Source organism: Passer domesticus, chromosome 5 (genome assembly GCF_036417665.1).
Source record: "Passer domesticus isolate bPasDom1 chromosome 5, bPasDom1.hap1, whole genome shotgun sequence".
Classification (NCBI taxonomy): Eukaryota; Metazoa; Chordata; class Aves; order Passeriformes; family Passeridae; genus Passer; species Passer domesticus.
This window is the reverse complement of record NC_087478.1, coordinates 49,900,595-49,913,079: the sequence shown is the minus strand read 5'-3', so window position 1 is coordinate 49,913,079 and position 12,485 is coordinate 49,900,595. Positions and strand designations below refer to the sequence as shown.

General features: G+C 41.8%; 1 protein-coding gene across 14 annotated transcripts in view; it reads right to left on the bottom strand.

Moving 5' to 3' along the window:
• RBFOX2 (RNA binding fox-1 homolog 2) overlaps window positions 1–12,485 on the bottom strand; it is a 170,971-nt gene that overhangs the window by 43,108 nt on the left and 115,378 nt on the right. For all 14 annotated transcript variants that reach the window (XR_010362439.1, XR_010362440.1, XM_064420355.1 and 11 more), the window contains one exon: window positions 7,157–7,303. Coding sequence is in view for 12 of the 14 variants with exons in the window: in XM_064420355.1 (XP_064276425.1) it covers window positions 7,157–7,303 (147 nt within the window). In the remaining 2 variants the exon portion in view is untranslated. The remainder of the gene's footprint in view (window positions 1–7,156; window positions 7,304–12,485) is intronic.

Sequence of the window (12,485 nt, the reverse complement as noted above, 5' to 3'; positions counted from 1 at the left end):
GGAAACAGAAAACCACAGAGAGACCACTTAGTGCCAGAATATTTGCTCTCCAATACTGGTACACGGGACTTGTTACATGCAATTGGTGGCCAGTAGAACCAGGAGATGAAAAACCTAAAATACATCTTGATATCCAGAAGACAGAATCTCCTTCTTTGGGTGTCCAGTCCACTCAGAAAGTAGAGTCCCCTTAAGCAAGTGTGCCATTGTGCTTTGGGCCCAGTGCATCAACACCTGCAGGTCAGAGCCTCTTGCTCTATCATATTATTACCCATATACCTTAGTACTTAAGTACTTCTTTCATTTCCAATACCTGGGCATCGGTAATTACTTCCATGTTTAAATTTATTTACTGGCAAATACAGACTTAAAATTCTACCAAGTTCTTGTTGACAAAGCGCTGTAGTCTAATTTATTATTGCTTTAGCCTCAAATTATAGGCTTATGAAGGGGTTTTGCTCTCTTAACACCAGAATGAAGTTGGGTAAGAAATTATATCCACCAGGATATTTTAGAAAGAGCAAATTGACAAAATGTTTCCTCAGAGTCTAAGATTTGTATGGCTGCAAGAGCTTCCCAAAGTCTGAGCTTGCAGAACTCGGTTGCTTGGGTCATACAAAGCAATGGTCTACCACAAACATACATCATAAAGAACCTTGCAGTAGAGATATGAATTATGTTTAGAGAAGGAAAAGGATAACATTACTTGCCTTAATGTCATCATTTTACAATGTAAGAAAAAAAGTGGCTACCATTCTGTCACCTGTAATAAATGAAATTATTAATAACTGCATTAACTGAAATTAATTAAATAGGACATAATAGTCACCTTTATAGAAAACATCCATGGGTTATTACTGCTGTAGCTGATAACACACAAAACCCCTTTATCAACTGGGCTGATTATGCTCCTCAGCAGAAAGAGCTAACAGTCTACAAGTAGTAGCTAGAGACTGAGCAAGTTTTAATAAAAGCAGTGTCTCCATCTGAAGCCAGAGTCTGCAAAAATTCACAGCCTGTACTGGGCTAACCCACCTTCATCTGTAACCCTCATCAACACAGTCTTTATTTTAATCTTGCACTTAACCGAAGAGCATTTCACCACAGTAAATTCTGAGAAACATCAATTCTGACTCCTCACACTATTGCTCTCACAACAGGTAAGAAAGATTTTGTGCAGTGTTCATCCATATGAACTACCAAAACAATCCACTTGCTTGTTATTGTGGAGAAAATTCAAGATTCAGTTTGGGAACAAAAGGATCTTTCTCTTGAAGGCTGTCTAACCCTGCCTTTATCTTCACCAGGAGACTCCAAAGTTCATCCAGCTCAGAAGTCCAGAAGTGACCAGACTACCCCAGCCAATTTTACACTGGGAAGAGAAGCACGAGAGGGAAGGGCTGAAGATACAAACCATGAGGTGCAAGCACAGACACTATCACAGCACAAAGCTGAAAAAACTAGAAATATGCTGAGGGGAAACAAACTTTTCTTCTGCATACACAGTCCAGAAAGGAAGGGAACATCCTAGCACCTGTGTAAGAGAACATAACTACATCATGTCAGGGACCTTGCGCACATTAGCCAAAGAATGGCCCTCAGAAAATGGATAGTAAGATTTTGAAAAAACAGTTGCAAATTTGTTTTTAACACTGATGGCAACCCTTCTTCTCCCTGGTAAGCTGTTCCATTGTTCAAATAAGCCTCAATGACTATGAATTTTTTTCATATTTCAAGGGGAATTGTGTTAAATCTCAGCTTCCAAATGGAAAAGAGTCTTATGACTGTAAACAAGACTTAAACCCCTTGTTAGTAGTAGGTATCACCCATATTTAAGCATTTGTATAGAAATGACTTACCATCTCCTAACATCTCTTTAATAAGCTGATTAAGTAACATATCTAATACCTTACCAAGTTAAAAAATCACTCACCTTCCAAGTCCTAGTTTATTTCTTTTGGTCTTAAACTGATCTCAGAACTGAATAAAATTATGCAGTCACAGTCTTTTCAATTTGGAACATGAGAAAGATCACATCCCTCCTTCAACCTGATAACCCCTTTGAATTATTGAAGCAACTATCTTCAAGAATCATAGTACTCTCCCAAATCAGTGTTTTCCAAAGAAAGCTTTCCATCTTAGGAGCACAGACCAGTTCCCACATACTCAGTACGCTGCAATGAGCTGCATCAAACACGTTTTTGTTGGATTTATCATCAGTCAACCAGGCATTTCCACTCATTCTCCAACAGTAACCTTATCTGTCTCTTTCCTCCTCCTCAAATAGTTTTCTAACTGCAAACCTTACTGGCAAGGTTTTAATAGTACCATCTCCATGGGCTGATACAGATACTAAACAAGACAGCGATGGAAGCAGATCCCTGGGGAAATTGACAACAGAAACAGTCTTGATCACAGCTATCTCCCAAGTAACTACTACTTTTTATTATCTATCATTAGAGGTTTTTAATCCCTCTAATGTGTGTTGTGCTTGAGATAAGTATTACTTTTCTTAAAAATTGGTCACTTGGAGAAATTCAGTTGGTTGAGCAATGTTTCACTCTATCAGTATTGCTTTGTACAATCCTGTCAAAATAGACATGACAGCATTTGTCTGCAAAGATGTATATTACAAAGTTCTGCTAAATAGATACTAACATGTTTTTTCAGATTCTAATAGGCTTCTCTAAAATGTTCCAAATTTATTTTTATCTTGGATCAACATACAGATAGATAGTTCTCAACTCTTTGGGTCATCCCTTTCAGTTTTTTTCAATAGTGAATTTTGGTGGGTAGTGTTCCACCCTTCTGCAACTCCTCTAGCTTACAAGAATTGGTTAAAAATTAGTATTCATGAATAATGGAGCTCCTTGCTTTGGCTATTATTATTGGACATACCTTATCTAGATCTGCTGTTTTTTAAATATCAGTGAGTAGTGTCTCATCCTTCTCTGTTATTAATTATGTAGAAAACAAGATGATGTAAAAATACCCCCTCTAAAATTCTAAACACAATCAGTCGGGGGTTGTTTTTGCCCTGTTTGATTTTTTGTTTTGCTGTTGTTTGTGGGGTTTCCCCCAAAAATACACAACTACCTCCTGATTTTATACTGTACCCATACATAGACCTTTTATCTTTGCATGTAAAAAACCTGATGGGTTCTCTAAACTTAGGTCACCAGCATCTCCACGACAAGCACATTTCATTTCTCACCCACTTCTTTGCTTAAGTTTGCACCTATATTCGCTGCTATTTACTTCCTCCTCCTTGCCTGAAGTGCAGAATAGCTTTGAGTTTTATTACCACAGTCTCAGCAACTGTGGAATCATGCCTTCTTGGCCATTAGTATGATGCTGCTGAATACTTTATGGCTTCCACTAATACTTCCCTTTTAAAGGTACCTTCCTGGGCAGTTATCCTGCCAATTGTTTAAACTCCAAGAAACAGACTATTCTAAAGCTCCTTACAGTGCTGCCTGATGCCATATTCTGTTTGCACAAAGCAAATACAGACAAATAACAATCACTGGTACCTAGGCAACGGTGGGATTTCAGGTCAGCTATTAACTCTTCTTTATCTGCAAGAACAAGGTCAACTATTGATTTATTCCACAGTGGGTGCAGAACTGTGTGCATTAAAAAACTACCAACTCCTTCTAGAAGCTTTCTGGAAGCCTCTTCATTGGCCTCATGAAATGTAAAGTAAATACTACCTGTTTTAAGCAGTCCATATGATTTGCCTCCCTGTAAGATGCATATATATATATATATAAGGAAATGTTTGGCCTATTACTGAGGATATCTCAAGGACCTGTTAGAAACACATTATGGCTGAAAGATGGCTGGAACCCAAATACTTTGAATTTGTTAAGAAATCCTTACATTTGCAGCTCTGCCAAATGATGCAGGTTTAGAAAGCGTTATGTAATATGTATTTAATCACACATGGAACAACATGTCTCAAGTCCACCTCTACTCAAGTCTGGACAAAAGCATTAGATATTTTCTGTGCCCCAGGACTGGGCTGACCTCTCGCATGCTGTTCCATCCTTGAGGGGACTTCTTTACTCCCTCCCTACCATCACATTTATTTCTTCCTCTACGGCTTTACTGTCTACCCAATTTCCCTCTTTGTACAGTAGCTTGGGAAAATCACTCCAGGCAAGGATTTTGAGTCTCTCAGTAATGACGTTGAGGAGATGTGACCTGACACACAGAAGGGAGAGGGAGAAGATGGGGGTTACAGGCTAGTCACAGCTGAAGACTCAGACAACCATGAGTCCCCTTTAGGAGTAAGGGTAGGTTTCAGTGAGTCACCCAAAGGAAAGCATCCTGATCCTGAAAAAGAAATAGGAGCAAGCAGGATTCAGAGAGCATGCTCTCCTGCTCGAGGCTATGAGCATGCTGAGAGAAGAATACTGAAAGAAAAAAGAAGATGTGCAAGAATCATTCATTATTTCCTTGGCAAAGCAGCAAAGTTCTCTATTACAGAAAAATGGCACATGGGGTGTTACGTGTCCCAGGAAATGAACACTCTGCTGGCAGACATAACTCCCAGCAACCACAGGGCCAGGTGAGCTACCAAAAAGTTTTACAAGGAATTATCATTTACCCAGTTAAAATCACATCAGTGTGCTGGAACTTGAGATGAGATCATGTTTAGAGAAAAAATAAACACTAGAGGAACACCAGAAACCAATTCATATAGCATTATTCCCCATTCCTCCTATGCACAAAAAGGGCACCATGTAGGCCCAAAAAAGGAGAAGAAATCTTAAAGCAAGTAGTTAGGGTGCATTTTCTACAAGTCACTTCTTAGGACAGCAGTTCATTTAAACTGCCTTGGTGTCCCAATCTGCAAAGCACAGGCAAAAGCCACCAGGACAGGGATGTCTTTGTCATTTCCATCTCACCCAAGTCTCCTACACCAGGAGCACATGGCAGAAAAGCATCAAGGTGAGCAAGTGTGAAAAGGGCTAGCTGCCAATTAAGCAGTCCCAGGAGAAGGGACAGCAATGGGGAACACTATGTAAGCGATGCAGCTCCCAGGAGAGGGGAGCAGCCGTAGCACAGAGCAGGATGTGATAAATACAGATTGTAGCAGGTGGTCCAAGAACTGGCTGTGATTTCAGCAACCATTTGTCCAAACCGGACGGAACTGCCTACTGCGCAGCCCTGCAACAGCAAAGAGCAGGCTAGGAAAACCACAAAGCAGAGCAGAAGATTCAGCAATCACAGACTGCCAGGAGATGAGTTTAATTCTGAAAACATTCCCACAGGCATCAAGGCTATAACAATAATCTAAGGTATGAACAACATGGAAGCAAACCCAGGCCTCTTGCACCAGAATTACAGATCCATGGTTTTGGCTGGGGATTGACTCCAGAGGTCATTTGGTGCATCCCCTGCTCACAGCAGGCATAATGAGATCTTTTTGACCCGGTTGTGTCCAGTCAAGTCAGATACTTTCAAGGATGGAGGTTCCACAACTCATCTGGGCAATGTGTTCCACTGTTTCAGCATCCTCACAAAAAACCTAACATTTTCCCAGTATCTAATTGATAAATCAAAGGCAGAGAGGCCCTGGAAAGAGACCTAGACAAATTAGAGGGCTGGGCAATCACCAACCATATGAAATTTAACAAGGACAAGTGCCAGATTCTGCACCTGGGATGGGGTAACCTTGGATGTACTGACATACAAGATATGTCAGATAAGAGAATGGGATTCTGGAGAACAGTGCTGCAGAAAGGGACTGAGGAGCCTGGCTGACAGAAAGCTGAGTATGTAGAAAGGCATGAAATTCACTCTTGTTGAGTACATTGACATTTCCCTCAGCCCATTTCTTCAGCCTGGCCAGGTCCCTCTGAATAGCAGCCTTACCCTTCTGCATTTTGACCACTGTTTTGTTCCTTTTGTACTGTCCAAGCTACAGACAGATAAGCCAAATTCTTCTCTCATTTATAGCACTGAAGTCCATGAATTAGATACATTTACAATACTGCAACACTACTCTGCATTCAAGTGTGTGCCTTTGTGCATGCATACACACCCACACAGATGGCTCAGGAGATGCAACAACTGAAACAGAAATACTGCAGGATTTGGAGGAGCAGCTGCTGTGAGTGAGGACCAAGGTATACACTCCAAGCCTAAGGTGACAAGAGCTTTGGGCTTTCCTGACTTTGATTCTTTGGACTGCACATTAAAAAGGCAGCAGAAATAATAATAAATGTTTCTGAATACTTTAAAACATGCCATCAACCAAGGATCATATTATAATTATATCAACAAGTCAAATATTCCCTGATGATGATATGACATATAGATAACTTCACCTGAAGGTTAGGTCATGAGACATCCAGCTCGTTTATCCATACTCACATGGAATTAATCACCACATGTACTCACATAAACAATTCTTCCTCTAAGAGCTTAAAAATCAAGAATCATGAATAGCATCCAAGGATTAGGGAAGAAAAACTATGTGGACAAAAGAAATGGAAGGTATATCATATACAATATAAAACACCATCTGACTTGCACTAGCTTTTCTGCATGCAATCACTGCTTGGCAAATTGTTTGCAGCCACCTTTCATCACAGAAATAGATCACGTGGAAAGAAATACTTCAACATGTTTCTAATGCAACTGAAAAACAGTGCTTTGCAAGTCGGTGTTTAATCCTGGCCTATACTCAGAAATAAGGTGAGGTTTCATTTTGTTTGGTTTTTTTTTTCCCACACCAATTGTTATATTACACTGCTCAGAGAAGTTGTGGGTTGCCCCAAGCAGTAATGTATGCCCCATCCCTGGAGGTGCTCAGAGCCAGGCTGGATTGAGCTCTAAGCACATCTAGTGAAAGATGTACCAGTCTATAGTAGGGGTGTTTGAACTGGATGATCTTTAAGGTCCCTTCCAACCCAAACCATTTTATGATTCTATGAACATCTCAATAGCAAGAACACTGTTATAGTTCTCGTGTATTTACCAGCTAAGTTAAACACTATCAATTGTCCTAATCCTGCAAATATATTAAAGTGTGCTGACTAAACTGAGGAGGAAGGGCTTTTCGATCACACAAATACACAGCACCAGCTGTCCCACCTGTGGAGAAGGAGAATCTGCCATGCCTGCAGAGGCGTTCGTAACTTACCCCAAACATCTGCCGAAGGTCAGGATCTCGAAAGCGGAAGGGAATGTTAGACACATGAAGTCGTTTTGGAGTGGATTTGCTCTCAGTATTCTCACTGTTCTGTGTCTGTGATTGCTGTCCATCTGTCTGTGCCCCTCCTTCTGTCTGCTGAAATCAGAAAAGAAAAAAGTGTGCGCATGAGCAGAAATCACACAATTTCCTTTCACATGTCTTGTCTGCCCATTCTTAGGTATTAGCACTGCACTTGCAATGGAGCTATCTAGCACCTGACAATTATTTTGATACACCCAGTAGCACTTAACAATCGATCTGTTGTTCTTCCCCTCCCTTTCCACGAGTAAACACTAATGAGATCTCAGCCTCCCTCCCCTCCTATCACCTTCCAGCTTAGTAGATTTGTCTGTGGTTTTCTTAAATTGCTTCTCTCTTTTAGCCTGTTCTTCCTCACTTCAGCTGCCACCATATGAAAGCTCTAATGAAGAGACAGATCTTTCATATCCTGGAGCTGGGAGGTAGCACTGCCACTCTAATCTCATGTGGCAGGATGTTCATGCAATCATCAAAATCCCACAGCTGAAGTGGCAGCTCTTCACCGGGCCAATACCAGAAGTGCATCCCGAGGCAAAACGGCATCTGCTCTGTCAAGCTCCCTTCAGAGAAACATTACCCTAAAAGAAGATCTATAATTAAATGGTAAAATCCATATAGGAACAGCTTACGGATGTCTCTGATTAACTTTTCACATACATTTAAGTGAGCCCAGGAACAGGAAACAGTTTTCACCACTGCAAGATTTATAAAAACTCCAAGTGCTGCTTTTTGCTACCAATTCCACAGCTAAGAAAGGTGACTTGTTCCACTCTTCTCAAGCGCTGACTAGCATGGCCAAGAGAGGTCAAGGGGTACACCAGGGGTATTTGTTAACAGAAAAAGTACAAGAAGCAGGCAGAGGAATAAGGGAGATCTGTGTGCCAGGTGAGAGTCCTAATGCCTGCACAACGATTACTGGCAGGAGAGAAGTAGGGAATAGAACCTCAGCCGCTTGTGTGAGCTTAGAGTGAAAAGTGCTAAAATTTGAGCACAGCCCCAGATATAAAGGCATGGCCCCTTTGCAAAATGGCTTGATGAGAAAATAGCATTTTTCACACTTTAGTCAGAAAGATGACCTCAAAACCTCAGAGCCACAGAACAAAGCAGACTACAATTTAGTTGGTTTTATTGCTCTTGTCCCTTTCCAACTGCATTCACTGACAGGCCAAGGTATTCAAAGAGCACCCACCCACTCACTCTGTCTCCTGCCGCTTGCCTCTGACTCCTAGGAGTTAAGCTTTGACTACCTGTGTGATGCACTTTTAAGTGCCATTTCAACTCTTTAGATGCCAACCTGACTTCCTCCTTAACCTATCAAGTAAAAAGTCCTACAATAAGGCAAGGACTGTAATTGCCAAGAGTCAGTCTTTTAAAGGCACTTTCAAGAAAACATGTGGGCCTTAAAGACATAAGGAGTGAGGTTTTTGCTGGTTTGGGTCCTTTTTTCCTTCTGTTTTAAATACGCAATTTATGTACCAAAGATGAAAGTAATCTGAGGGGAGTTGCCCACACCAATTCCCCAACCACTGACTGGACTTGCTAGGCTGCTCTGCACATCATTCAGTATACAACACTTCACAAACATTTGGAAACATCTCTTCACAGACAAACTTAATTGGCAACACTAAGAAAGTATCTTCTGCTCAGAAATACCACTTAAAATATGACCTTGAACTCGCAGAATGATTACAAAGCAAGTGTATATATGAAGACAAGAGCAAGCAAACAGTAAGCACTGGGGTCTTGCCAGTCTGAGCAGAGCAGTGGCAACTTTCCATCTCATTTCAGTAGAGCTGTGCTTACAGCACAAAACATGTTTGATCTGGTTAACATAAATTATCTATGATAGGAAGAATGACAATACTGCCCTGACAAGTATGTCTACTTCCCATAGCTGTGCAAATCTTAGGAGAAGCCTTGTAGAATGAAGTATTTTTGTTTGTCTAAGACTCATTCATTCCCCAAGCATCAAATTTTTGAAAAAAAAAAAAAAAAAAAAACTTTAGAAAGTTCCTTTTGATCTTACCCAAAAGCTGTCCCCCACATGTTCGACCTCTTCTCCTTCCCTCACCTCTATGACAAAAAGGCTCTCCAAACTCCTAGAGAGTCACCCTAGGGGAGGAATCAATGCAGCTGGCTTGCAATTAAATCACACCACGCTACTTGGTGGTTTTATTTTTATGCCTCCATCAGAGTCCTCTGCTCCTCAGGGCAAATCTGTCCAAGATGGACAAAACACAGGAGTAGCTTATCTACCACCACTGCATACAACACCTGCAAGTGACTACTCCAAAGTAACTCCCAAAAATCACCAATACTCCTGCTAAAAGGGACAGCTATGTTAAAACAGAGGTTGCGCAGGACTGCATCTGCTGTTTCCACAGGGGAGGAAGCCATAGTGCTGTTTGCACTCCTCTCCCTTGCATTTGTTCCCAGGCAGAGGGCAGAACTCCTTTCTTACCAAGGGTGCAATGTATCATGCACAGTGGCCTGCTCAAAAGCACTCACAGCTGTTCCTGCATATGGCAGAGAGCTGCTGCCACACAGGAGTCATTCTGCAGCACGTGAGACGTGTACAGTGAGACAAATGCTTCAAAGAGAAGAAATGACAGAAGGAAAAAAGGCATCTTGGTCCACTCTTTTTTAACTGCACTGAGAGACTCCAAATGCTTTTCATGCTTTCACATAGCCTAATTTTTCAGTAGTAGTATAAAATTAAATATCGTCTTCCCTATGCTGTAGCTCTCTCATCTCTATCATCCATGGCCCTAAGGTAAGATTTGAACTTTCCACCACTGTAACATTAGCTCAGTACATTTGTCCACTGCCACACATTCAGCTACAACGTAAATGAAAAAACCAGTCTCTTCAGATTTTTTTTTTCCTTTTACAGTTATTCCTTGGCTTAGTTCATTAGGAGGGAGATGAAAGGAAGGGCCTGGAGCCTGTTCTCAGGCACCACACAACAGAGCCTGGCAGCTGTGCTACCCTGACCAAACCAGATGATGAAAGCCCTCATTTCACCAAATGCTCACTCCCCACCTTGACTCCTGCCCAAGGTATTCAAGCTCCTTCTGGCCTTGTGTCAGCACTTCCCATGAAGAAAGTAACCTCTCCCATCTGTAGAGAGTCAGCTCAGAAGGGCACTAATATGCATTCCCTAGGTCCCAAAGCCTCTCATCAGGCTATACAGACAGGCTGCAGCAAAGGTCTCACATTTAGGAGCAGTACTGGATTCACTGCACCTCCTCAGCATAGCCCGTGTAACATGCACTGATGCAGGTGATAATGCCATTCATGCCTGCACAGGAACACTTTGAGCTCTGCTCAAGGTCACAAGAAGCACATCAGAGTTTGGGACAGCAAAGCATGTGCTTCACTTTTAACTCCTTGCTGCCTGTGTCCCCAGGTCAGCTCCTTCCTTACGCCTGCCAGCAGCAAGGAAACCCTAAGGAAGAAAAGGCAGCTGCAAAGAGAAGCACGGATTATAGTCGTGCACGTACACATGCAAAAGGGGAGGAGGACGCCTGGCAACATGAGAGTGGTCCAAAAGGTTTGGGGCAGCTCTACAACCACCTTCCCACCACTCAACTAGTCTCCTCTATCCTAATGCAGGTGATGAACAACTAATTGCTGAGGATTTCCCCTCAGCAGCAGGGAGGCAGGGGCTCCAGCACCACCTGAGCTCCGAGCAGATCTCCATCTGAATGGCCAGACAGAGGGATGCCTCCCCAGCGAGGCAGACAAGCACTGCTGCAACACACCAACACAGAGATTATTAATACCAGCACATTCTGTTTCCATCTCCCACTTGCTTCTAGAACTGGAACCGCTTCAGATCCAAGTTCCAGACAAACAAAAAACAACCCCCCATTCTCTCACCCAGGAAGCAGGCGGTCCAAAATGTTGTGAATCATACTGAGGAGGTTAAGAGGCATAAATCATTGCAAAGAAAATATTTACAAAATACAAACTGTAACTAATAACTATATTTAAAAGGGGATTTGGGTGGCTTACAAAATCTAGGAGACAGACTGTGCTCACTCCACTGCTCCTCAATCAGTCTTGGATCCAAAAAAAGCCAAAACCAAACACCCAACCCTTGTTTGGATCAAGAGCTTGAAGAACTGTGGAGACAAGGACCAAAAGCTACAACTGGGAGAAGGCAATCTTCCCACAGTGAAGCAGAGCATGTGGAACAGATACTGACAAAAAATATGAGCAGAACAGATAATGTGGAAAAATCTCTACAACTTCTAGTGAAGAACACGTGTCAAAACAACCAGTCACCCCCAATGAAGAGATACCCACTGAGGAGATTTCATGGAAAAACAAGTGAAGAATTAGGCCTCAGACACAAAATCCATCTCCTTCCCCACCACACTCTACTAAAGTAGGTTTGAGGTCCCACACATCCAATAGCAAATGCCATGGGAACTTCAGTTGCTTAAACATTTGTTCAGAAGACAGAAGACCATAAGGCTAATTATGACTTTTCAACAGCAGTAAATACAATTTTACATTTATATCCATGTACTTGTTTTTTCAGAGATGCCCGCAGTGTTATATTAAAAAAAAATTGGGGGCTACTTACTGCACAATTAACCATTATCCCAAATATTCTGTATGCTAAAAAAACAGAACCAAAAACTCTAACATACCAATTAACATATATAAGGCTTTTTACTATTTTCCACACAGTTAGGTGAATCTGATTTTTTTTTGTTAGTTACCTATTTTCAGACATTATGAAACTTAAGTCATTTTATTCACTTTCCTCATGAAAGACATACCTCACAGAACACAAACCTAACATAGGAAAGCACATAGGGAGCTTTGCTATGCTGCACAATACCTCTGATGTGTCCAGTAACATTTTCAACTCAAAGATGGGTATTTCTAACAGTACTCTTTAGTGCTTTTTTTCTTTTTCTTTCCCCTCTCAACGAAGTGGTGAAATGGAGCCCCCTGAAAGGCCTGCTCTGCTGATCAGATTGTCAAACCTTTTGTGAGCAGTTCCAGCCCATTCCTCGCAAAACAGGGATGCCCTGACAAGGTGAAAGAGACAGCAAATGTTCCCAAGCTAGTGGTCACTGCTCCATTGACAGTGGCAGAAGAAGTGCCACACAGTGACAGACTTAAGATCCATCCAGCCCATTATCTTCTTTCTAATAGCAGCCAAAAGTGTGGCATCTGTGGAAGGACGCAAGAACACAGTAAATGCTCGCTGACTTTCCTC